The sequence below is a fragment of the Oncorhynchus clarkii genome, chromosome 20 (genome assembly GCF_045791955.1).
Source record: "Oncorhynchus clarkii lewisi isolate Uvic-CL-2024 chromosome 20, UVic_Ocla_1.0, whole genome shotgun sequence".
NCBI classification, from domain to species: domain Eukaryota; kingdom Metazoa; phylum Chordata; class Actinopteri; order Salmoniformes; family Salmonidae; genus Oncorhynchus; species Oncorhynchus clarkii.
The window spans coordinates 65,737,735-65,765,321 of record NC_092166.1 but is presented as its reverse complement, the minus strand read 5'-3'; the positions used below and the strand labels follow the sequence as shown (position 1 = coordinate 65,765,321).

General features: G+C 44.0%; 2 protein-coding genes across 3 annotated transcripts; one reads left to right on the top strand and one right to left on the bottom strand.

Moving 5' to 3' along the window:
* The first annotated feature begins 9,110 nt into the window (after positions 1-9,110).
* LOC139375660 (fascin-2-like) lies at positions 9,111-19,888 on the top strand. Its single transcript, XM_071117464.1, has 7 exons — positions 9,111-9,136; positions 9,362-9,463; positions 9,710-10,436; positions 18,181-18,337; positions 18,842-18,963; positions 19,110-19,277; positions 19,468-19,888. Exons 2-7 carry the CDS (start codon positions 9,368-9,370, stop codon positions 19,668-19,670), a joined length of 1,473 nt encoding a protein of 490 aa, XP_070973565.1. The 5' UTR covers positions 9,111-9,136; positions 9,362-9,367; the 3' UTR covers positions 19,671-19,888.
* A 2,058-nt stretch (positions 19,889-21,946) lies between these two features.
* Positions 21,947-26,949, bottom strand: LOC139375659 (FA core complex associated protein 100). 2 transcript variants are annotated; one of them, XM_071117463.1, is made up of 9 exons: positions 26,797-26,949; positions 26,488-26,654; positions 26,021-26,142; positions 24,964-25,928; positions 24,712-24,868; positions 23,638-24,601; positions 23,205-23,312; positions 23,026-23,112; positions 21,947-22,864 (listed from the first exon to the last, which is right to left on the bottom strand). In XM_071117463.1, exons 2-9 carry the CDS (start codon positions 26,641-26,643, stop codon positions 22,733-22,735), a joined length of 2,691 nt encoding a protein of 896 aa, XP_070973564.1. In that variant the 5' UTR covers positions 26,644-26,654; positions 26,797-26,949; the 3' UTR covers positions 21,947-22,732. The 2 variants fall into 2 exon arrangements, with proteins under 2 accessions (XP_070973564.1, XP_070973563.1); XM_071117462.1 differs by having other exon boundaries at positions 26,779-26,888.
* Between the last annotated feature and the right edge of the window lie 638 nt (positions 26,950-27,587).

The window sequence follows — 27,587 nt, the reverse complement described above, 5'->3', positions numbered from 1 at the left end:
TATATAGGACTCGTTTTACTGTGGATATAGATACTTTGGTACCTGTTTCCTCCAGCATCTTCACAAGGTCCTTTGCTGTTGTTCTGGGATTGATTTGCACATTTCGCACCAAAGAACGTTCATCTCTAGGAGACAGAACGCATCTCCTTCCTGAGCGGTATGACGGCTGCGTGGTCCCATGGTGTTTATACTTGCGTACTATTGTTTGTACAGATGAACGTGGTGCCTTCAGGCGTTTGGAAATTGCTCCTAAGGATGAACCAGACATGTGGAGGTCTACAATTGTTTTTCTGAGGTCTTTGGATTTTCCCATGATGTCAAGCAAAGAGGCACTGCGTTTGAAGGTAGGCCTTGAAATACTTCCACAGGTACACCTTCAATTGACTCAAATTATGTTAATTAGCCTATCAGAAGCTTCTAAAGCCATGACATAATTTTCTGGAATTTTCCAAGCTGTTTAAAGGCACAGTCAACTTAATGTATGTAAACTTCTGACCCACTGGAATTGTGATACAGTTAAATAATCTGTCAGGAAACAATTGTTGGAAAAATGACTTGTGTCTTGCACAAAGTAGATGTCCTAACCGACTTGCCAAAACTATAGTTTGTTAACAAGTAATTTGTGGAGTGGTTGAAAAACTAGTTTTAATGACTCCAACCTAAGTGTATGTAAACCTCCGACTTCAACTGTGTGTGTGTGTGTGTGTGTGTGTGTGTGTATGTGTGTGTGTGTGTGTGTGTGTGCATGTGTGTGTGTGTGTGTATGTGTGTGTGTGTATATGTGTGTGTGTGTGTATGTGTGTGTGTGTATGTGTATGTGTGTGTGTGTGTGTGTGTGTGTGTGTGTGTGTGTGTGTGTGTGTGTGTGTGTGTGTGTGTGTGTGTGTGTGTGTGTGTGTGTAACTCGTCAGGGGGAGGGGTTACAGGGGTTATGGGATCACTGGGAGAAGGATTAGAAGGGTTAAGGAATGGACACGTCTGTTTACTATCCAAATACGCTTTAACACACACAGGCCCTACTTTGATCAACAACTCTTTGTTGGTACACCAGAGGAGAAAAGATGACGTGATGATTAGTGCTCTCACTAAAATAGGAACAAGACACATTATGTTGCTCTCTCTTTCCACTCTCCCCCTTCTTTCTTTCTTTCTCTCTGTCAACTTTTCCCCTTTCCTCCCTCTCTTTGAAATTCACATTTATTTGAAATTCATCCCCTCTTCCCTTTCTCTCCCTCCTTTTTTTTCTCTCCTTCTCTCTATCTCTCTGTTTCCTTCTCTCACACACGTGTTCCATTAAAGCTGACCGACAGAACTTGGAATCAGAGATGGTGTGTAACCATACACTGGCCAGGCAGGTAAGGAGAGCTGCACTCGGGCCACTGCCACAGAGGCACAGGGTGGGCTCTGGTTACCCGACGCTCACTGTATATGTGTGTGTGTGTGTGTGTGTGTGTGTGTGCGTGTGTCTACACATTGTTTCTGGTTACCTTGGCTTTTGTCACTCCACCTCTCTCGTCATGGCAAGAAGTAGAGAGCAGAATAAAGCGCAAAGCCAGATAAAGACAGGAGTACATACACAGCCGCCACGTCAGAGAGAGACAGAGAGAAATTGAGGGGAGAGATATAAAGAAGGAGGGAAAGACTAAAGAGTACTAAAGCATGCGTTCCACCACCTTGCTGTAGCGTAAAGATGAAGGGTTTATGTTTGGGTGCTTAGGAGTTGGGGAAGGAAAAGGGTGTCGCGCCGCTCTAGGGCCTCACTGAGATCTCAGGGTGGAACCTTTTTAATCAAAAGATGTGCATATTTAAGGGACGTGCGGATCAAACTTGCTTCTGGTCAAGAAGGAAACTGGAATGTGAATAAAGGCAGAGGTGTGAAAGAAGAGGAGAAGAAAAACAAACGGAAGATAACGTGAGAGGCAGAAAGTGACAGAGTGGTAAAAAGAGAGGGAGAGAGATGAAGTGAATGAGAAGGTAAGGACCAACGACAATCCACCACATGCTCTCCAACACATGCTCTCTGATTACAACCTCATTGATGCCTGGCAAGCACATAATCAAAAAAGCATACACTTTCTATTCAAACAGGCATAAAACATTCTTCCCAATAGATGTTATATTATTATCTACACCTCTACCTTCTTAAAATTAAGAAAAGAGAAAATAGACATATGAGATTGTCTGATCACCATGCTTACTACTGGCAACTACAAATGTCAGAATCTCCCAAAAGAGCTATAAGATGGTGTTTTAATGTTTCATTACTACACAATCCTACATTCTGTGATAAATTAGAAATTTAACTAAATGAATTCTTAATGATCAATAAAAATTCAGTTGATGACTTCTATCGGATGCCACCAAAGGTTTTCATAAAAATAATGCAACTGCATTCGCATCTGGGTTGAATAAATCACAGGTAGAAAATATTTCAGAATTAGAAATGTTGTTAACTGCCTTAGAGCGGTCTCAATAAACACTTTTTTTTAGCTAATAGTCTTTCCAAAGTCAAGATAGAACTTAATTTATTGATAAGACAGAGAGAAGAATTTGCGATACATTACTTCCATGGTAATCGTCCCAGTTGTTTACTGGCCAACAAGCTAAGCAGTAATGATCAATTAGCTGATATAGCCACTATTGAATCTGAAACAGTGGAATTACAGAACCCAAATGAAAGATTCTCCCTCTTCTATTAAGAACTGTACACCTCTGATTGTAAATCCACACCAAGCCAGACTAAGTCCTTTCTAAAATAACGAAGAACTCTTCTCTCTACAGATGAAGCTGCCTCACTGGGAGCCCAAATCTCTCTCAATTAACTCAAACGGGCATTGGGTAACATAAATAAAATCATTAGGATTGGACGGTATTCCTCCTGAGGTCTATTTGACATTTGTGAATCAATTAGGTCCAATATTGCTCAAAATGATTAACACAGCCGTTCACAAAGGTTCAATGGGGATGTGAATGCAGCACTAATATTAAAAAAGGTAAGGATGCCGCCCAGTGTCCTCACTATCACCCGCTATCTTTCATAAACGCAAATAACACAGATATTAAACTTTTCCAAAAATGTAATCCCGCATTGACACTTACCTAGTCAAATTGGTCCACACGGATCAAAGCGGCTTTGTCAAAAAACAACCTCCGTTGACTATTACATATCTTAAATGCTTAGTCAGAAACAACAGATCCTTGGGCTGTTTTATCTCTCGATGCAGAGAAAGCTTTTAATAGAGTAAAATGGTCATATCTCTGGTATGTCTTGGAACATGGGAATTGGCTCCAATTTTATTCATATGATTAAAATACTATATATGCCAATCCCTCAACCATAGTTATAACAGGCAATATCTGCTCAGTTCCGTTCATAATCACTAGAAGCAGCAGGCAAGGCGATCCGATTTGTCCTTTGTCATTTTTATTATCCATGGAACCCCTGGCTCAAGAAATTCTTCAATCGAATGCAGTAACATCAATTTCCCTCAAATCTTATTATACACAGATGATATTTTACTGTATCTAGACAATGTATTTCAATTGCTCTGAAACGCATTGAAGATCATAGATAAATTCAGCTTCAGTGGGGCAAAAAAGTATTTTGTCAGCCACCAATTGTGCAAGTTCTCCCACTTAAAAAGATGAGAGAAGCCTGTAATTTTCGTCATAGGTACACTTCAACTATGACAGACAAAATGAGAAAGAAAATCCAGATAATCACATTGTAGGATTTTTAATGAATTTATTTGCAAATTATGGTGGAAAATAAGTATTTGGTCACCTACAAACAAGCAAGATTTCTGGCTCTCACAGACCTGTAACTTCTTCTTAGTGACCTAGTGACCTAGACCTAGTGAATGACCTGCAGAGAGCTGGGACCAAAGTAACAAAGCCTACCATCAGTAACACACTACACTGCCAGGGACTCAAATCCTGCAGTGCCAGACGTGTCCCCCTGCTTAAGCCAGTACATGTACAGGCCCATCTGAAGTTTGCTAGAGAGCATTTGGATGATCCAGAAGAAGATTGGGAGAATGTCATATGGTCAGATGAAACCAAAATATAACTTTTTGGTAAAAACTAAACTCATCGTGTTTGGAGGACAAAGAATGCTGAGATGCATCCAAAGAACACCATACCTACTGTGAAGCATGGGGGTGGAAACATCATGCTTTGGGGCTGTTTTTCTGCAAAGGGACCAGGACGACTGATCCGTGTAAAGGAAAGAATGAATGGGGCCATGTATCGTGAGATTTTGAGTGAAAACCTCCTTCCATCAGCAAGGGCATTGAAGATGAAACGTGGCTTGGTCTTTCAGCATGACAATGATCCCAAACACACCGCCCGGGCAGCGAAGGAGTGGCTTCGTATGAAGCATTTCAAGGTCCTGGAGTGGCCTAGCCAGTCTCCAGATCTCAACCCCATAGAAAATCTTTGGAGGGAGTTGAAAGTCCGTGTTGCCCAGAAACAGCCCCAAAACACCACTGCTCTAGAGGAGATCTGCATGGAGGAATGGGCCAAAATACCAGCAACAGTGTGTGAAAACCTTGTGAAGACTTACAGAAAACGTTTGACCTCTGTCATTGCCAACAAAGGGTATATAACAAATTATTGAGATAAACTTTTGATATTGACCAAATACTTATTTTCCACCATAATTTGCAAATAAATTCATTAAAACTCCTACAATGTGATTTTCTGGATTTTTTTCTTAATTTTGTCTGTCATAGTTGAAGTGTACCTATGATTAAAATTACAGGCCTCTCTCATCTTTTTAAGTGGGAGAACTTGCACAATTGGTGGCTGACTAAATACTTTTTTGCCCCACTGTAATTAATCTAACCAAATCAGACCTACTGTCTCTCAATACCCCGATGGAGGACTCCATCTCTACTTATGGAATCCCAATCATTTCCCATTTAAAATATTTGGGATTAGTTATCTTTCCTTTCTTAGATAAAACCACTGACAAAAAAAACGTTTACAGAATTTTCAAATCGATTCAACCTGACCTCAGTAGATGGACTAGCATCCCAGGTGCTTTAACCTGCAGAGTATCTATTGTCAACATGAATATACTGCCAAGGCTGAATTTCTGTAGTTCAATGCTTCCCCTTCTGGCTATTGAGATAAAACTCATAGTGCGGTTTCAAAATGTATATAACAAGGTAAGCGATCCCGGATCAAATGAACACATTTACAAAGAGGGAAAGACATAGGAGGACTATACCTACCAAACTTTAAATGATTTTTCCAGGAACTAGCATTTCACCACATCCTAAATTGGTTTAGACATGATTCTTCCTATTCCTCTGAAAGAGGTGGCCTATACTGATAGATCCCTTAAAGTCCCAATGCACTTGTTTTTATCAGTAGCGCTGCGTGGGTAAAATAACTGTGGAAGCCAAGCCAGAAGAAAATGCCATATTACAACAAAGGCTGAGACAATAAGATGACACAGTGGCAGGATAAATTCAACCACACGTTTGTTTCATCACAAAACCAGAGAGCAACCTCTGTCCATTCAAGTCCACAAAGCATATTGCAGGTAACAAACTGTTACATGACCTGCAGCATGACCTGCAGGTTAATGTTTATTTTCGGGCTACTAAACAACTATTGATTTAGAACCACAGAGAGTTACCACAAGTCACAGAGAAAACAGGAACTGCCTCCACTATTCCATCACTACTTCAACTTCAACATTATCAAATCACTTCTGCTTAGTCTAATGCAGTGACAACTGAAATATACCAAAAACGATTTAAATCCAATCAACATAAGCTAAATATGATGTGGTTGTCCATGGTTCTGATTTCTGTGTGTGTGTGTGCTTACATTCGTGCTAGTAGAAAAAAAACATTTTGACTCACCCTACTTGTATAGAAACGCTAATGCCATCCTCCTCTCTTTCATGTTGACAAAACGGTCTATGACTCTGTTATACAGTACACACTTTTAGTTTTTGCTGTCCTAGGCCACCTGGCTAAAATGCATGCTCGCAAGCCTAACTTCCATGCATAGGCAAAGATGAGCCAGCTAGTTAACATTAGCATGCTATGTCAAACTACATTTTGAACTTCCATCCTCTCAGGCCAGGGGCACAATGTATGAATTTTTGGTTGGATCAGAATCGTCATTATAATCATTGCCCTGTACGGAAAATTAAGTAAAACCACAAGTCCAAATCCCTATCTCCATCCATGGCTAATTTAGGAAAGGGACAATTTTAGCTAGCTTGCTAGCCACCGGAGGACAACAACACGAGATGCAACAATTCAAGTTTTTCTGTCAATTATGTTTCACTCTCGATGTGATGTGATTGGTGTGAAACCAAATCCAAACTGGCTTCCCTTAACATTTATTTTTGGTGCGCCAGGCCCAATCACAGTTGAGCTCATTCAGTTTAGCTCAACGCTGATTGGCTATTATTTTATACTTTTTATCAAGGGAGGCCAAATGCTCCCTGGCTTCCTTTGCATTCAATGCAATGGGCGGCAACAATGTCATACACTTTTTGACCTGACAGCATCAGATAGAAGGCTACACAGAGACAGAGGGGCACTGTTTCACTTGCTCAGATGCTTTCTCCGGTGAGATACTTTCAGCCACTTGCGAATTGAAGGACAATTATGAAACACAGAGAGACAAAAGATACATTATTTTATCTTTAAAAAAACATTATAGGACAATTTGGGGGGGAAGCCTGGCTTCCCTTAGCCTCCATGAATACACAACACCGTTTTTTATGTCAATATCAAATCATTTCTAGGTAACAATTAAGTGCCTTACTGTAATAGATTTCCATTCAAATTGGCAAAATTAGCTTTATAGCAAAAAAACTATTTCTCAAGCAAGAATATTGCTAGGAATGTCTGGGAGTGGTCTGAGTCGGGAGGGGGCAACTATAAACTAGCTGTAATTGGCAGAGAGATTTGGAACTCTTTGTTATTGGTCCATTAGCCAGTTTACCCCATGGTGATGTCACCATAGAAAGCCGAATCTCCCGGCAAATTAGAAGTATTTTCAACCAGCAACTATCAAGAAATTGATGGGAAATTGGGAAATACCCCCCAATGGTCCAAATGTGGAATCCGTACACTTGATATCTATATTTCTAACTTAGGTCAGGTATGCTGGGGAAACCCAACTACCAAACCATCCAATGATGGGATTTATAAATAAATGACCTGGGCTCCCCTGAAAGGACTGATCATTTGGAAAGCTCATACTCTAAGCTGGCCATTAAAAAAGTATGGTCCATAGATATAACTGGAAAAATATGATCTTTGCTTCCTGTAATCCAAACCATCAATTTACACATTTTAAGTTTGTTCACAGACTGTATTTAACACCAAAAACATTTTTAACACCAAAACATTTTTGTATTTTTTATTCTTTGCTTTCAGGCCCATGGGGAAGAAGTGGTATGGGGAGGGGTTTCTCTGGTCGCCAGGGTATAATCATTTGGGGGGTGCTTATATTTGTCCTGTTACACCCAAGTGTGGAATGTAAATGTGTTTCTTGCATATCCCAACTCCCCCTGAGACACAAGTGCCTTGCTCAAGGGCACAGCAACAGATTTGTTCACCTTTTCGACTCTGGGATTCAACCCAGCGACCTTGCAGTTATTGGCCCAACCCTCTAACCTCGAGGCTATCTGTCACCCCATCATTATTACAAAATCCTGTGTGATCAATATGATAATTTCTCTGTATGTATTTCTTAGTTTTCCTTTTGAGTGTCAGCCTACAGTACATGTGGTATAAACTGAGTGTGTGAATTGATATGAATATTCTACCTGTAACCCCCCCAACAATAAAAATGACAAAGCAAATAAAAACTTGGTAACTGACTGACTGACTGGGTGACTGGCCGACTGACTGACTGACTGGGTGACTGACTGGGTGACTGGCCGACTGACTGACTGACTGGGTGACTGGCCGACTGACTGACTGACTGGGTGACTGGCCGACTGACTGACTGACTGACTGGGTGACTGGCCGACTGACTGACTGACTGACTGGGTGACTGGCCGACTGACTGACTGACTGACTGACTTGGTGACTGACTGACTGGCTGACTGACTGGTTGGGTGACTGGGTTACTGACTGACTGACTGGCTGACTGACTGGTTGGGTGACTTGGTGACTGACTGACTGACTGACTGGCTGACTGACTGACTGATTGGGTGACTTGGTTACTGACTGACTGACTGACTGGCTGGCTGACTGACTGGTTGAGTGACTTGGTGACTGACTGACTGGCTGACTGACTGACTGGTTGGGTGACTTGGTGACTGACTGACTGACTGACTGGCTGACTGACTGACTGATTGGGTGACTTGGTTACTGACTGACTGACTGACTGGCTGGCTGACTGACTGGTTGAGTGACTTGGTGACTGACTGACTGGCTGACTGACTGGTTGGGTGACTTGGTGACTGACTGACTGACTGGCTGACCGACTGGTTGGGTGACTTGGTGACTGACTGACTGACTGGTTGGGTGACTGACTGACTGACTGGTTGGGTGACTGGGTTACTGACTGGTCACTAAGGCCAAGGTTGGAGACTGGTCAGGAGATCAGTGGCTCAGTAATCTCAGAGAAAGAAACTGGGAGAGAAAGAACAGGGAATTGAAAAAAGAGAGACTGGCTGAGGGAAAGAGAGAGAGAGGGAGAGAAAGAAACAGAGGGGGGGAAGCATAGAGGAAGAGCGTTAGAGTGAGACAGAGCCAAAGGTAACGATTGAGTGAGAGGAAGACTAAGAGAGGGAGATAGAGAAGGGGGAAAATATCAATTGAGGGAGAAGGGGAGAGGTAGTTTGAAAGAAATTGTGAGAGGAGAGGTGGAGAGGGTGACGTCACTTGTTGGATTGCAGTATTGAGCCCTGCTGATTACTATAATCCTGATTAGGAAACCGAAGGAAAAAAAACAGGAGCCCTGAATGACAGAAAGAGAAAAGACGAGAAAGAGTCCTTCACTACCACCAGAGAGAAACGGAGGTGGAGAGGAGACGGAGAAGGGAGGAGAAACAGAATAAGAAGAGGAGCAATTTGAAAGGAAACGTTTTCATCTGGGAATTAGGAGCATAGGAATCACAGAAACTACAGAAAGGAACCCCATAACCACAGTAAGTAGATCATGAATCTGTGTAAAAAAAATGTAGAAGACAAAGTCCCTGCATTATAGCTACCTTCCTCATTGATTTCTTCTCATATTTTATTGCCTAATTCTGCCCACCCTTTTAACCTCACCTCATACTTGTCATTCATACCCCCATGCCCTCCCCTCCCCACTCTTCCCCTCCGCCACACATTCTTCTTCCTCCCATCCCTCCTCCTCTTCCTTCCCCCAGGCCAGGATGCCCACTAACGGTACAAACTGTCCACTGAAGCTGCAGTTTGGTCTGATCAACCACGAGAGTCGCTACCTCACCGCAGAGGCCTTTGGCTTCAAGGTGAGATACCTCATCTGACACAGCTTAGTCTTACTGTGTTCCTGTCTAGACTGGTACCAGTCTGGTCCTGCTTTAGCCAACTCCTTTGTAGTTTTCATGCCAGAGTAGAGTAGATGCCAAAGAAGTTTATCTAAAGCAGGAAAGAGTTAGAAAGGGTGAAGACAGGGGAAGAGGGAAGATGTTTTAGGTAGACAAGTGAAAACGGTCTATTCTCAGTGCTCTTGACAGTGATCTCTCCTCCATCAGGTGAATGCGTCGGCCCCGAGTCTGAAGAGGAAGCAGGTGTGGACATTAGAGCAGGACCCCCAGGACCCCCAGGTGGTTTACCTCCGCAGCCATCTGGGCCGCTACCTGGCTTCCGACAAGGATGGCAAGGTCACCTGCGAGGCCGAGGGCCGGAACACAGACTGCCGCTTCCTGATCGCTGCCCAGTCAGACGGCCGCTGGGCACTTCAGTCGGAGCCCTACCTGAGGTTATTCGGAGGTTCCCGGGACTACCTGTCCTGCTTCGCCCAAGTTATCACAGAGGCAGAGTTATGGGCGGTGCACCTGGCGCTCCACCCGCAGGCCAACCTGCTTAGTGTCGCCCGCAAGCGCTATGCCCACCTGTCACCCGACGACGGCGAGATCGCCGTGGACCGGAACATTCCATGGGGCGTGGCGGCGCTCCTGACGCTCGTCTACCTGGAGGGGAAGTACCGGCTCAAGACCTGTGACAGCCGTTACCTTGTCAACGACGGGAAGCTGTCAGCGGAGAGCGGGCGGGGCACGGGGTACACGCTGGAGCTGAAGTGTGGGAAGCTGGCATTTAAGGACTGTGAGGGGAAGTACCTGAGTCCCATGGGCCCCACGGGGACACTGAGGTCTGGCAGGTGCAGCAAGCCGGGGAAGGACGAGCTGTTTGACCTGGAGGAGAGCCACCCTCAGGTGGTGCTGATGGCAGCCAATGGGAAATACGTGTCTATACGGCAACGTAAGACACACACAGTAGACAAAACACAGTATGAACAGAGATGTCACACACGCATAAATATACAGTATACACCTCTTTTGTTCTCTTTTTTTGTTTTCTCTCCCTCTCCTCATGTGTCACTTCTAAAACTACTCAACTACTACCACTACTACTACTACTACCTCATATTCTCGTACCACTTGATACCTACTGTGGTAACTGAGCTTTCAGATGTACAGAAAATACATTAGCAGCCGTATTGAATATGCATGGACCTTCACCACTGTCATTCGATATGGATGATTGACAGCCGATAAAGACTGTTCCATAATTATGGGTAATGTAGTCTTCAGATTCCTTATCATATTGTCTGAGGTTGGGTGTTTCCTCGAAGACGAGAGGAACGCAGTTGATATCAAATCAAATATATTTATGTAGCCCTTCGTACATAAGCTGATATCTCAAAGTGCTGTACAGAAACCCAGCCTAAAACCCCAAACAGCAAGCAATGCAGGTGTAGAAGCACGGTGGCTTGGAAAAACTCCCTAGAAAGGCCAAAACCTAGGAAGAAACCTAGAGAGTAACCAGGCTATGAGGGGTGGCCAGTCCTCTTCTGGCTGTGCCGGGTGGAGATTATAACAGAACATGGCCAAGATGTTCAAATGTTCATAAATGACCAGCAGGGTCAAATAATAATAATCACAGTAGTTGTCGAGGGTGCAGCAAGTCAGCACCTCAGGAGTAAATGTCAGTTGGCTTTTCATAGCCGATCATTAAGAGTATCTCTACCGCTCCTGCTTTCTCTAGAGAGTTGAAAACAGCATGTCTGGGACAGGTAGCACATCCTATGAACAGGTCAGGGTTCCATAGCCGCAGGCAGAACAGTTGAAACTGGAGCAGCAGCACGACCAGGTGGACTGGGGACAGCAAGGAGTCATCATGCCAGGTAGTCCTGGGGCATGGTCCTAGGGCTCAGGTCCTCCGAGAGAGAGAAAGAAAGAGAGAATTAGAGAGAGCATACTTAAATTCACACAGGACACCGGATAAGACAGGAGAAGTACTCCAGATATAACAAACTGACCCTAGCCCCCCGACACATAAACTACTGCAGCATAAAAACTGATATGTTGTCATGTTTGTGCATGCGTTGATCGTTTGTTCAATTTCTAACAGATCATTATTGTATTGTTAAAAGGGAAGTTCCAGTGTTGTAGTATCATTCCACTGCCTCCTAACAGTAGCTTAAACCCCTCCGCAGCATAGTAGTCTTTTTGTATTTCAGGCTCAGAAAACATGTCACCAGGTCAGTGGGAATGAGATTGGCAAATTATAATGGCTGATTATTCCAGTGCAGTTTATGTACTGTGTAGACTTCATCTCTGGCCTAACCTGCATGCATGACCACTGTGAAAAGTGTGTTACTGATTAATAGTGTCAGCATCACTGTATAATATGATAATGTAGTAACTTGTGCCTCTTTCCCATTGCCCGAGCCACAAACAGTTCTGGAATCAGTTACCGGGTCTATGATAATGTCATAGACCAGGTAACTGACTCCAGAATCTACAGTGTTATTAGAATCTCATCGAGAGGGAATCTTTTCCTAGAATCTCTAGAGTGTTCTGTGTATCGTCCGTGTGTTTGATGCTGTGGTCTTTGGTGAATATTCTTGTCTGAGGAGTAGTGTTACTCTAACCTGAGGGTTGTAACTGTAGCTGTGGCTCATTGTTCCTGGTTAGCACTACGATCTGCAATAGCCAAATGACTGAGTGAGACGAGCAGAAAGTGATTACCTCGAGGCCTGAGGGGTACAGGAAACCTCATGAGGGCAGGGAAGAAAGGGCGGTGACACACCTCTATGCTAGTGCTGAAAGACACTCAAACAGGATACACAAAACATTTCCTTACACTTACTTTTTCCACTCTCATTCTCTCTCTCTCTCACACACACACACACACACACACACACACACACACACACACACACACACACACACACACACAGACGACAAGTGCACAGACACACATGCACTCACACACTTTCTCTCCCTCTCCATCTTGTACCTACAAACATGCATTACACACACTCTCTCTTTCACAAACACAAGCTTTGTCTCTCTCTTTCTCTCTCTCTTTTACAAACACTCCTGTATTGGTGAGTGATGAGGTGCAGAGTGTGTTAAATAATTGATAGTGCCAGGGCGGTTGTTCATTGAAGGCGGGGAGTCTGTTTTCAGAAACCCAAGCCCTACTCTAACTCTATGGGTCTCTGGCCAACAGCACACCAGGGGCATAGCCCATAGCAACTCAGCCCACAAATCAGAAAGACAACTGGGTCAGTCAGTCAGCCACAGACCCCAGCCCAGGGATGGAGATAAAGGAGGTTGAGAGGGCGACCCAGGGAGAGAGCTGCGAAGAGAATAAAGGAGGAGAGGGAAGGGCAAGTGAGGAAAAAATAGTTAATGGAGGAGAGGAAAGGGAAAGACTGTAGGGAACAGCCAGGGGAGAGGGTGGGGAGAGAGGGTTAGTGAGGTAGACAGGAGGAGAAGGGTGGAAGGGGAAAGCGTATATAGGGAGAGTGATGGGAAAAGAAGAAATAGAGGAAAGTGAGCGGAGAGTGGTTGTGAAAGTACATGAGGAGGAGTAAGAGAGAGAGAGCGGAGAGCATAGTCAGATATAGAAGAAGTCACCTTCTCTATGTGTTCGCACATAAATCAACAGGACTGCCAGTTCTCCCTGAAGAGCAGACGTGTCACCGTCAGATAGTTTACAGACACAACTAGGCTCAGAAACTGACTTGATACTTCTCTCTCTTTCTCTCTACTGCCTTCCCACTCTCTTTCTATTAAAGTGCCCATGTGGTGTGTGTGTGTCCATGTGTGTGTGTGTGTGTGTGGGTCAGATCTGTTATCATGTCTGTCGTCACCTCTCTCTACTCCCTCGGGTACATCGATCTGGTCTGGGAAGAAATTGTAAGAGAGACGAACGCTCAAATACACACACACACACACACACACACACACACACACACATCATCCCGCTACGGTCTGATAGACAGATAAAAAAAATTTAAAAAATGAGAATAGCAATGGAGGAGAGCAAGTGAGAAAGATTCAAAGGGGAGAGAGAGAGGGATTAGAGAGAGGAAGAGAGGGACAGTGGGCTGTGGCATCATTAATAATGGATGGCAGAGCGACTCTCTGATGTATTAGTCGTGCCTGATCCAGTTTTGGGTGGGCAGGCGGGTGGGCGGGCTTCCAGGTAGGCCAACACCAGGAATTGGAGATGGGTCTGCGGTCTGTTTTAAACCTTACACTACACTCTTAGAAGAAAGGGTTCCATTAGGGTTCTTCGGCTGGAGAACTCTTTTCGGTTCCAGGTAGAACCCTTTTTGGTTCGACCTGGAACAAAAAAGTTCTACCTGGAACCAAAAATAGTTATTCAAAGGGTTCTCCTATGGGTACAGCCGAAGAACCCTTTTAGGTTCTAGACATAACCTTTTTTTCTAAGAGTGTAGACTAGCACACTCTACCCTAGGCAAGTGATTTTTGAACCTCTCCTTGGGGACCCACAAACGTTTAATGTATTTTAACTATCCACAGCTAGACCTTAAGTGAATCAGCTCAGCTAGTTCAGGGTTACAACAAAATTGCTAAACGTCTGGGGATCCCCGAGGAGAGGTTTGAAAACCATTGCCCTAGGCTATGTAGCAGTCAGTGTGCACCATTTGGTATGATTGACCAACTGTAGTGTCAACAATGCCTTTCAAGATATCAGATAGATGCAGTATCAGATAGTTTTAAAACCTTCCATTGATACCCCCTGAGTTATAAAATCTTCCATTGATACCCCTTGAGGTATTAAACCTTCTATTGATACCCCCTGAGGTATTAAACCTTCTATTGATACCTCCTGAGTTATAAAACCTTCCATTGATACCCCCTGAGTTATAAAACCTTCTATTGATACCCCCTGAGTTATAAAACCTTCCATTGATACCCCCTGAGTTATAAAACCTTCTATTGATACCCCGAGATATAAAACCTTCCATTGATACCCCCTGAGGTATTAAACATTCTATTGATACCCCCTGAGTTATAAAACCTTCCATTGATACCACCTGAGTTATAAAACCTTCCATTGATACCTGAGTTATAAAACCTTCCACTGATACCCCCTGAGTTATAAAACCTTCCATTGATACCCCGAGTTATATAACCTTCCATTGATACCCCCTGAGTTATAAAATCTTCCATTGATACCCCTTGAGGTATTAAACCTTCTATTGATACCCCCTGAGGTATTAAACCTTCTATTGATACCCCCTGAGGTATTAAACATTATATTGATACCCCCTGAGGTATTAAACCTTCTATTGATACCTCCTGAGTTATAAAACCTTCCATTGATACCCCCTGAGTTATAAAACCTTCTATTGATACCCCCTGAGTTATAAAACCTTCCATTGATACCCCCTGAGTTATAAAACCTTCTATTGATACCCCGAGTTATAAAACCTTCCATTGATACCCCCTGAGGTATTAAACATTCTATTGATACCCCCTGAGTTATAAAACCTTCCATTGATACCCCCTGAGTTATAAAACCTTCCATTGATACCTGAGTTATAAAACCTTCCACTGATACCCCTGGAGTTATAAAACCTTCCATTGATACCCCCTGAGTTATAAAACCTTCCATTGATACCCCCTGAGTTATAAAACCTTCCATTGATACCCCCTGAGGTATTAAACCTTCTATTGATACCCCCTGAGTTATAAAACCTTCCATTGATACCCCCTGAGTTATAAAACCTTCTATTGATACCCCCTGAGTTATAAAACCTTCTATTGATACCCCCCGAGTTATAAAACCTTCCATTGATACCCCCTGAGTTATAAAACCTTCTATTGATACCCCCTGAGTTATAAAACCTTCCATTGATACCTGAGTTATAAAACCTTCCACTGATACCCCTGGAGTTATAAAACCTTCCATTGATACCCCCTGAGTTATAAAACCTTCCATTGATACCCCCTGAGTTATAAAACCTTCCATTGATACCCCCTGAGGTATTAAACCTTCTATTGATACCCCCTGAGTTATAAAACCTTCCATTGATACCCCCTGAGTTATAAAACCTTCTATTGATACCCCCTGAGTTATAAAACCTTCTATTGATACCCCCCGAGTTATAAAACCTTCCATTGATACCCCCTGAGTTATAAAACCTTCTATTGATACCCCCTGAGTTATAAAACCTTCCATTGATACCCCCTGAGTTATAAAACCTTCTATTGATACCCCGAGTTATAAAACCTTCCATTGATACCCCCTGAGATATAAAACCTTCTATTGATACCCCCCGAGTTATAAAACCTTCCATTGATACCCCGAGTTATAAAACCTTCCATTGATACCCCGAGTTATAAAACCTTCCATTGATACCCCCTGAGATATAAAACCTTCCATTGATACCCCGAGTTATAAAACCTTCTATTGATACCCCCTGAGTTATAAAACCTTCCATTGATACCCCCTGAGATATAAAACCTTCCATTGATACCCCCTGAGTTATAAAACCTTCCATTGATACCCCCTGAGGTATTAAACCTTCTATTGATACCCCCTGAGTTATAAAACCTTCCATTGATACCCCCTGAGTTATAAAACCTTCTATTGATACCCCCTGAGTTATAAAACCTTCTATTGATACCCCCCGAGTTATAAAACCTTCCATTGATACCCTGAGTTATAAAACCTTCCATTGATACCCCGAGTTATAAAACCTTCCATTGATACCCCCTGAGATATAAAACTTTCCATTGATACCCCCTGAGTTATAAAACCTTCTATTGATACCCCCTGAGTTATAAAACCTTCCATTGATACCCCCTGAGATATAAAACCTTCCATTGATACCCCCTGAGTTATAAAACCTTCCATTGATACCCCCTGAGGTATTAAACCTTCTATTGATACCCCCTGAGTTATAAAACCTTCCATTGATACCCCCTGAGTTATAAAACCTTCTATTGATACCCCCTGAGTTATAAAACCTTCTATTGATACCCCCTGAGTTATAAAACCTTCTATTGATACCCCCTGAGGTATTAAACCTTCTATTGATACCCTCTGAGTTATAAAACCTTCCATTGATACCCCCTGAGTTATAAAACCTTCTATTGATACCCCCTGAGTTATAAAACATTCTATTGATACCCCCTGAGTTATAAAACCTTCCATTGATACCCCCTGAGTTATAAAACCTTCTATTGATACCCCCTGAGTTATAAAACCTTCCATTGATACCCCCTGAGTTATAAAACCTTCTATTGATACCCCCTGAGTTATAAAACCTTCTATTGATACCCCCCGAGTTATAAAACCTTCCATTGATACCCTGAGTTATAAAACCTTCCATTGATACCCCGAGTTATAAAACCTTCCATTGATACCCCCTGAGATATAAAACCTTCCATTGATACCCCCTGAGTTATAAAACCTTCTATTGATACCCCCTGAGTTATAAAACCTTCCATTGATACCCCCTGAGATATAAAACCTTCCATTGATACCCCCTGAGTTATAAAACCTTCCATTGATACCCCCTGAGGTATTAAACCTTCTATTGATACCCCCTGAGTTATAAAACCTTCCATTGATACCCCCTGAGTTATAAAACCTTCTATTGATACCCCCTGAGTTATAAAACCTTCTATTGATACCCCCCGAGTTATAAAACCTTCTATTGATACCCCCTGAGTTATAAAACCTTCTATTGATACCCCCTGAGGTATTAAACCTTCTATTGATACCCCCTGAGGTATTAAACCTTCTATTGATACCCCCTGAGTTATAAAACCTTCTATTGATACCCCCTGAGTTATAAAACCTTCTATTGATACCCCCTGAGTTATAAAACCTTCTATTGATACCCCCTGAGTTATAAAACCTTCCATTGATACCCCCTGAGTCATAAAACCTTCTATTGATACCCCCCGAGTTATAAAACCTTCTATTGATACCCCCCGAGTTATAAAACCTTCTATTGATACCCCCTGAGTTATAAAACCTTCCATTGATACCCCCTGAGTTATAAAACCTTCTATTGATACCCCCTGAGGTATTAAACCTTCCATTGATACCCCCTGATTTCCTGTCTTCTTCCTCTCTCTCATTCTCTCCTCTTTCTCTCTTAGATGGGCTGCAGTCTGATCACAGCTGAGCTCAGCAGACTGTTATGGTGATGGTGTGGTGTGAAATGGACACACACACACACACACACACACATGAAATTGGACAATAAAGCGTGAAGCAGTGCTGAGATGAGAGGGGAATCTGATCAAACAGAAACACAAGCCCTGGTGATAAGATAGAGAATAGTTTTTTTTAGACTAAGCCAATAGTTGCTTTAGAAAGCTGGGTTGAATGTAACTAAGGAGGACCCTAGTGCAGAAGACTGTTAGTAAAGGGGTTGGTAGAATCTGCCTGCCTGTCTGCCTGCATGCCTGTGTCTTTAATTAATGTTAATGCTATTTGTATTCTGCATAATGGACAGAGGTCTTTGACATTATGGTGGGTTACGGGCCATCCACATGTGGGTGTATAAGGGCATGCATGTGTGAGTGTGTAAATGTGCGTGCCCATGGATTTCAGACAGCCTGTATTGACAGTTATGAGTATCAATAAAACTTGGATTGATTTCGAACTGAACATACCATGAACTGAATTTGACTGACCTCACACCTCTGGCCCATCCCAGGTGTGAGTATCTCGGCAAACCAGGAGGACGAGACGGACCTGGAGACGTTCCAGATGGAGATTGACAAGGAGAGCAGGAAGTGTCTGTTTCGGACCAACGAGGGGAAATACTGGGCCCTGGTGGCCCACGGAGGCATCCAGACTACGGCCACAGAGAGGTAACTCTAACTCTAAACCAGAAGTGTCAAACTCTAGTGTCTGCAGGTTTTTTTTATTTTTTTTCAATTACGACCTAAACAACCAGGTGTGGAGATTTCTTTACTAATCAGTGACCTTAATTCATTAATCAAGTACAAGGGAGGAGCGGAAACACGCAGACACTCATCCCTCAGTGGAATGAGTTTGACACATGCTCTAAACCTAAGACTAACCCCTACCACTAACCCTAGCTCCAGTCACAACCCTAGCCCTAGCTCCAGTCACAACACTAACCCTAGCTCCAGTCACAACCCTAACCCTAGCTCCAGTCACAACCCTAATCCTAGCTCCAGTCACAACACTAACCCTAGCTCCAGTCACAACCCTAATCCTAGCTCCAGTCACAACACTAACCCTAGCTCCAGTCACAACACTAACCATAGCTCCAGTCACAACACTAACCCTAGCTCCAGTCACAACACTAACCCTAGCTCCAGTCACAACCCTAACCATTTATTATCCAGGTCTGCCAACACCATGTTTGCAGTGGAGTGGATGGGCCGCAGGGTGGCACTAAGAGCCAGTAACGGGAAATACATCTGCACCAAGAAGAATGGTCAGCTAGCAGCCGTCAGCGACTCCATAGGTAAGTGTTTGTGTCTTTAAGTGGGTGAGTGGGTTCCATGGTTCTTATGCTTTTTAAACCTAATATTCCTTCCTCTCTCCTTAATTTCTACCTCTACCTCTTCCTCCTCATTCCCTCTCTTTCCCCTCCCTCTCTTCCCTGATCAGGTGAGGATGAGAAGTTGATTCTGAAGCTGATAAACCGTCCCATGCTGATCCTGCGAGGGTTGAACGGCTTCATCTGCCACCATAAGAACTCCAACACGCTGGATGCCAACAGATCAGTCTATGACATCTTCACACTGCATTTCAGTGATGGGGCGTACCACATCAAAGGTGAGGATATGATATGCACATTCTAGCTTATTGCATAGAATTCAATGTATTTTTCATGAAGAATTTAAGAAGTTTTGTGCAACTGCTTGTTTTAATCTATTGCTTTCTGCTTCAATCTGTCTTGACGTGTAAAGGCCTTTCATATAGTGCTGCCAGTCCATGTTGTCTCTCTCTAACTAACCCCTTGTAGGTGAGGGAGGGAGGTTCTGGTATGTGAACAGCAGTGGTCTGGTATGTTCAGACGGAGAGACACCAGATGACTTCTCATTTGAGTTCCTGGAGCACGGACGCATCGCCATCCGAGGCAAGAACGGCAGATACCTTCGAGGCCAGGGGGGCATGCTGAAGGGCGACGGGGTTACCCCCGACAGCTCTGCCCTCTGGGAGTACTGACCTATATGGGGGCCACTCTCCTACCCTGCCGGAGGTTACCCCTAACCACAGATCTAGGATCAGATTGGGGCAGATTACCAGATTACCCTAACCCCCATGTCCTAAAAATGAATGAACAGATTGGAAAGAATATCTGACCCTAGACTAGAAGTTAGTGGCAACTTCTGCCCTCTCCCATAGGTCCCTTTCTGCTCATGCCACTCCCCTCAACCTACTCCTGGCATGCCAGCCAATGAAGAAGGCACAAAGAGAAAACAGACTCTTTTTACAGGGGAGGTCGAGGGAAGACATGCGTTTAAATGAATGCACTAATTGTAAGTCGCTCTGGATAAGAGTGTCTGCTTAATGACTAAAATGTTCATTTAAAATAAGGCAGAGGTCTCACGTTTTCAGCTCAGAAGAGCCTGGTCAGAAGAAATGAATCATGTTTGCTGGAGTCAACACTGTTCAGTGAGTCAACGGCAGATTCCAAACAACACTATGCTTTATAGGCTTTAAATGTTTTTTAAAATTAGCAGGTTACTAGTAAAAGTCAGGGTTCAGAGTAAGTACCATACTCACACATAGAGGACTAGTCATGGCTTGGGTTTTCATTTTGCAACATTATTTTAGCTACAACAACACTATTCATGATACAACAGCAATACAACTACGAATATTTCCATTGTCTACACATGACTTTGTTTATACCTGGCGCTAACATGCGTTCTTTGTCCTGTCGTGGTCCACATTCTCACATTCTGATCGCGCCCACATTTTCAGAAACATGTCTATACACGGTATTAAAATGAGTATTTTAATCGTATAGACCGGATGCATTAAAAGACACATTGTGGGTCTGATATCTTACAAGTGTAGACGGATTTGGGCCTGGTCTGATATCTTACAAGTGTAGACGGATTTGGGCCTGGTCTCCCAAAACATCTTAAGGCTAAGTTCAACTTAGAATCATAGGATCCTATGGTTCTAACAATGAACTTAGGCCTCAAGGTGCTTTTGGGAAACCGGGCTCTGGACAGTGAAACCATTTAAATCATCATTATCCAGCCTTCTAAAATCACTGACAGGTGGCACTATTGACTTATGGCATCAATATGTATCTTTAAGCAGCAATCAACAGTAGAAACAATATCAAAGCACACTCCCCCGCCCGTTTTGGTTAAAGGCTGAGGGATGGGGCTGGAGAAATGTAACCACTCTCAAATTCATAAACAGAGCTATAGCTGCAAGGACTTATATTTTGGGTTCTGGTAGTTAAACTAGGCTCATGAGACATTTACAAGTTCCTTCTTTTGATGTGACCTTTATTTAGTTAGCCAGATCAGTTAAGAACAAATTCTTATTTACAATGACGGCCTACCCCGGCTAAACCCTAATGACACCGGGCGCCGCCCTAAGGGACTCCAAATCACGGCCGGTTATGATACAGCTTGGAATCTAACCAGGATCTGTAGTGATGCCTCTAGCGCTGAGATGCAGTGCCTTAGACCACTGCACCACTCAGGAGTTTTTCAAGAATCAATGGGTACATATCCTTAATTTATAAGTCCAAAAATGGATGTAGCAACTGCTGATTGCCCCTTTAAAATAAAGAAATAAATATTATTTTGAAAGAATAGCTGTCAAATCATTTGCATACAGGGAGGGACCAGGAAATGTAGTCAGGATAAGTAGATGGTAGATGGATAAGAGAAACATTTTAATACCACGTGTAGACATATTTCTGAAAATGTGGGCACAATCAGAATGTGGAAAAGATCAGGAAAGAGGACGCATGTTCGCGCCAGGTATAAATGGGGCTATAGAGGAGTTGACATGGCTTGGGTTTTCAGTTTTGAAGTGTCTACTGGTCATCTGTAGCTCAGTTGGTAGAGCATGGCACTTTAATGTTTGCTATGCCAGGATGGTGGGTTTGATTCCTGGTACCACCCATGTGTAAAATATATGCATGACTGTAAGCCCCTTTGGATAAATATCTGCTAAATGGTCTACATTATTACTACAGCAGCTACAAATACTCCAGAACATACACACAATGCTACAAATACCTATAGAGACACTCTGGTGTAAAACCAATGTGCCTTAAACCAATTGTCTATTACACTCTCTTCCACCCCTCTCTCTCACTTGATTCTCTGGTTTCACCAACTGTTCTTTTCCACTCTTCCGTTCCCATTCTTCCCTGTCATTTTGCCAATTCTGACTTTCTAAGCGAGTGACAGTGTATAGTGTGTGTATAGTGTGTAATAATAAACTCAGAAAGTCATCAATTCATCGTAGCTGAGTCATCATTAGCGGACAACTTCCTTAGCATCGTAACATTAACAAGCATGACAGTCAGCTGCATGTCAAACGCTACCCTCTTCCCCATGTAGGGCAGTAGGCCCACTTCTAAACACAGACACATAGAGTAATGGCTTCAGGTGATAAGTAGGAGCCCTCTATATGGGATACAGGAGTGTAATGGGTGTCGTTTGAGATTTTGACAGGCTTTTCCCTACAATCAAAACAGTAACACATCAGGTGTAACAAAACTACACGATCATCCTAGAAAGAGTATAGTGCTCGTGATTTACAGCCTGTCACTTGGCAATGATACATACTTCATTTGTCTTTTGTTTTATCCTTTTCTAATATTAATTTTTCTGAAAAGTTTTGAAAAACTATAATAAAAATAATCTCTGAGATGTGTAAAAGTTATGTTTCGTGTGTGGATAATGTCAGTGAAGTGACTCTTCAAATCCGTTGTTCTAACTAACTTTACAGGTACATTTTAATCCACACACACACACACACACAACCTACCTGCTATGTACTATTTTACAAACGTTCACATAAATAAATAAATGCTGTTTGTGTACTAAAACAGCAGAGGGAGACAAACAGTCATTTATTTCTCCTTTGCAGGAGATGTATTGGATAGTGAGTGTGGGGCTGAGAATGAAGATGCGGAGAGGATTGTAAATGTGTGTGTGAGGATGTTGTGTGTGAGGATGTTGTGTGTGAGGATGTTGTGTGTGAGGATGTTGTGTGTGAGGAGCGTATGTGGGATGGTAACGGTGTCAGAGGATGAGGAGGGGGTTCTCTCTGAGTTGCCTGTAAACGCTGAACAGTGTCTTGGTGGTCTGTCCCGTGGTCATCCCCAGTCCAATGGCTTCTGGGATACGAGCCTCCTGGAGATGCTCAGATAGGACCTGGCAGGGGGGAGGAAGAAGATAAAGAACAGGAAAAAGAGGTAAGGCTATAGACACAGAGAAAAGTTGAGAAAATACTACAGATTGTCTGTTTCTTGTGTGTTTGAGTATTTCTTTCAACCCTTATGTTACCAGGTAGTTTGTTGTTAGTCTGGTCTCACCTGTGCCCGCTGTAGGGCCTGTCTCAAGCCCAGTCCCTGGACTCCCATAGAGGACTCCTGTGTGCTAGCAGTACCCTGGAGAAGAGCCTTTCAACACACACAACACACAGGGTGTAAGGGAGGAGAGGGAATGTAGCAAACAGGCACAAATGTTTATCACACACGTTGGGATTCCCTACCTGAACACGGCTTAACACTGCATGGTGTAGACCACACACGGCTGCCAAGGAGGAGCACTGCACCCGCACCTCCACAGCCTCCTTAACACTGGTATCCCCTACAGTTACCTGGCCAACAACATACAGGTACAGTCATTCTCAACACATACCTCATACAATAGTCTCCCAGGAAAGTTAAACATTACCTTAAAGTGAGTCTAAAAGGATACAACTATAATAATATAATAAATGGAGACGCTTTTTTTTTTAATCCAATGAGATTTAGTCAAGCATGCATACATTTTCTGTATGGGTGGTCCCGGGAATCAAACCCACTACCCTGGTGTTACAAGCGCCATTCTCTACAAACTGAGCTAAAGGACCACAACTGATACACCCAGTATCAATACAATCATGTTTTCATGATATGTAAAAATATAAAATAAATACACACCTCTTTGGCTGTGAGTTTGACGGTGTGTCGCCCTAGACACCGGGCGTAGACCACAGAGCTTTCCTGTCCTCCATTGTCCCCTCTGCCCCTCCAGTCCTCTCCTCCTGTCCCCTGTGACAGCAGCCAGCCGAGCACAGAGCCACACACACCCTGAGAAGGGCCAGCAGAGCCTGGTGGCTCCAGTCCTAGTGTCCTTCTCAGTAGCTCTGTTGAGACCTTGATGCTTGCTGAAAACAGCCCCCCATCAGACGCCACCATCCTCTCTCCTCCTCCATCCCCCATCCCAGAACCCCTGCTCCGACGGGTGCTCACGAAGGCCTCAACGATATCCATCGAGACGGTATCTGGGGAAATGGGGGGTCTGTTTGGGTCCCTGTGAGGGGGCGTGGTCCCAGTCACCTGCAGAGCATCCAGCCAATCCACTGTCAGCGTGTCAAGGGGCAGACTGACCCATCCACCCTCCAATCCCAGACGAGATGCCGGCTCCCCATTGGCCAGGAGGCGGGACAGCTCCTCAGACCCCAGCAGGCTTTGCAGGGAGTAGGTGAGCGAGCAGCTAACCGTCACAGGGAAAGATGTGTCCCCCGCCGCTGTTAGGGGCAACGACACTTCCATTCTTCCACCCGGCTCTAGTTTCTGGAATGGGAATGAGAATGTTTGAGAGGTGTTCTCCCCCCCTGCAGGAAGAGGGTAGGATAATGGTAGAACTCTCACACAGAACGTCCAGTTCCGTTCTAGAATGTAAGGACTAGAATTGTCCAGAACACAGGTCAGATTCAGGGAGTCTCTCTGTAGCAGGTGGCTCCACTTGGCAACAACGTGACACCTGATTGGCTTCTTGTTGACCGGGAGCTGCTCTCCACTGTTCTGATTTGCTAGCAGTAGGCAGCAGACATTGAGCACCTGATTCAGGTGTCTGAGGGAGTGGTTTTTGGACTGTATGGTGCTTTTCAACACAGATGCTCTGTGGGACAAGCAAGAGCACATACAAGTAAATTAACATGTACTATAAGTACTATTCATCTGAATAAAACATGTTAGATCTACCATCAAATCTACTGCATGCCTCCTCACCTCTCACACACATCTCCGATGGCTGCAAGGAGGTCCCTCACTCTCTGTCCCACCTGTGATAAGGGGAGCCTGGGTATGCCCCCTGTCTCTGTCCCCTTAGGCAGGGTTAAACGCTGGAGCCTCCCCCGGAGAGACAAAGCCACCAACTGCACTATGCCTGTAACACACACACAAACACGATCCGAAAGAAAACAAACTTGATAACAAAGATCGGTTGCAGAAAATATTGGTTGAGCTGAACACACACTTTACCTGAGGCATTGTGTGAGGGCCCAGCCAGGGCAATGACCCTGCAGACATTAAGGCTGACAGGACTCTGTAGGGTAGCAGACTCCCTTGCTCTCACCATGGCCTGTCCCTGGCCTTGCCTCTCCCCGTGGCTGACCACCAGGCTCTCTTCTGGCTTTGGAGCTTCCTCTCGCACCCCTGGGAGATCCAGGGCTAGAAGATCTGACCCTGTGCTGTAGTACAGGCCCTCCCTGCCTGCACACACACACACCACAGGCCCCGACACACACCCCTCTGTTAATGCTGCTACCTTGCCCCCCTCCTCCGGCCCCCCTTCACAGGTTCTGACCAGCACCACCCCCCCCCATTGGCCTACTGCCACCAAACACTGTGGACCATCATTTGTCCCGGTCGTGGTTCCGATAAACATGATTGGCTGCTCCATGCTGTGTAGAACTCTAACGCAGGGGCCTGATCGTCCTGGGAGAAGTAAGGGGAGGGAGCAGAGACGCCCATCAGGCAGGCCGCAAAGGATCATGGGGGAGTTGATGAGGGCAGCGTCGACGCCGAAGAGGAGCTTGAAGAGGAGAGGCTCCAGGAGAAAATGTTTGATGCCTAATGATGATGACAAACGTGGTAGTTTTGTTGTTGTTGAGGATGATGAAGATGATAAGGGTGGTGCATCACTGCTGTAAACGCAAGCTAACACAGGTCTCATGACCAGTCCTGCGGAACCATTTTCCTCTGATTCGACATGGTGGCCAAGTGAAACGACAGGTAGACTAAACTGAGTCAGTTTCTGGTGGTCAGCAGCTTTATAGAGAGTAAACCACCAGGCTGCGTCTCTCAGTGAGACGGTCACCAAGGTCCCACCGGACCCTCCCACCTCAATCAGAGAACACACCCCCTCGTCTCTGGCTGCCAGCGAATTAGACGACACCTTGATCAGAGCAGGGCCAGGGGATTGGTCAGCTGGGGGAGTGGGAGACCTGGTGAGACAGGACAAGGGGGAGAGGGTAATCAAATATACATGTCATTTTTGCATGGTCAGTCTCCATAGTTCAAATGAAGAGGTTCATACTTAGGGTGCAGAGTTGGTAGACTGACACAGTACACCCCATCACTCTCACAGACAGCATAAACAGACTGCTTGTCCTCACTCAGCACCATGTGACACACTGGACTCAGGAACTGAAGAATAGCCTGGAATAACAGACAAGATGAGTGTTTCTTGTCCATGAAGAATATCAGATATATTTGACTGCCAGGTTCAAATAGACCCCCTGTTACTGCAACTTCAGTGTTAATCAATAATCAGTTCACCTGCTATTTACCCCTGTTCACAAATAATCTGTTTATTGTAATTGTATCACCTGCTGCTATTCATTTCAGTGTTTATCAATAATCAGTTCCTTGTCATTATATTACCTGCAACTCACCTGAGTGTTCATCAATAATCAGTTCACCTGTTATTCACCTGAGTGAATGTGTCACCTGTTGTTCTTTAATTGAAGCGGGCGAAGTGTATGGTTTGAGATTCAGGCTTACCGTCAGTTTCAGCTCTTGTGTGTTGAAGACCGACACCTCGTCGCCCCCAGTGCAAATCAACACATCTTCCCCAGACCAGATCACTTTAGCAGCTGTACCCGGCGAAGGACATCCGAACTCAGCCCAAGTCTCAACAACAGCACATCTCGCCTCCATAGCCGAGAGAACTGGAAAAATAACAGGTCAGAAAGATTATTCAAACAAGAAAGATTATTCAAATTATCTTTATAGTCACAATTGGGAAATGTATTGTGCAGTCAAAGTTATGATAGCAGCAACTTATTTACTAACTAGTTATGTCCATAATACCAATTTGTAGGTCGTTTCAGTGCTGTAACTTGATTGAAAAAAAACATCAACTGGTTGTTGACGGATGCAAAACTCCGTGGGTGTTTCTGACTAATCAGCGTTCCTAACCGCTTTTTTTAATACCCATTACCCAAACACCAATACCGACGTATAACGTCATGAGCCTCCCACCAATCACAACATCGCAGGAAAACATCCGCCAAATTTTCTAACACGTTTTAGTGCGGTCGTAAGCGTTTAGCTATTGTAAACTCTTGGTTGAAGGCGTTATGTACGGAGCCAGATAGCTGCCAAAAGGTTGAACGTACGTAATCGTTAGGATCAGTAAGAAAAGCCATTTGTGAAACATGACACGTAAACGTGAAATTTCATCTGTGAACATACAAACACCAGGTTACGATTACGGACTAACATTTTAGGCTTGAACAAATCTTGTTGCAATTCTGACATACAATAATGCCTTTCAGAGTTTTAGCAGTTTCATCTCGCACAAAAAAACGTACCCCAAACCACTTGTTAGGAGTGCTACACGAACAAGCCTAACCCAGTGTGTGTATATATATATATAAAAAAAAAAAACGGAAGTCGGGGAAACCGGAAAAATAGGTATCCTGCACGTTTTCAAGTTAAAAGTCTCCGTTCTCTCTTACTCCTCCGTTTAGTTTACTTCACATTTAGGTAGCTAATGTAATGGATTAGTTTGCCAGCGCAAGTCTAGATGGCACTAGCTGTATTATGCCTACAACAGTGAAGTTTGCTAGGTGTATCTCTACAGCATGGGCATATCTCTG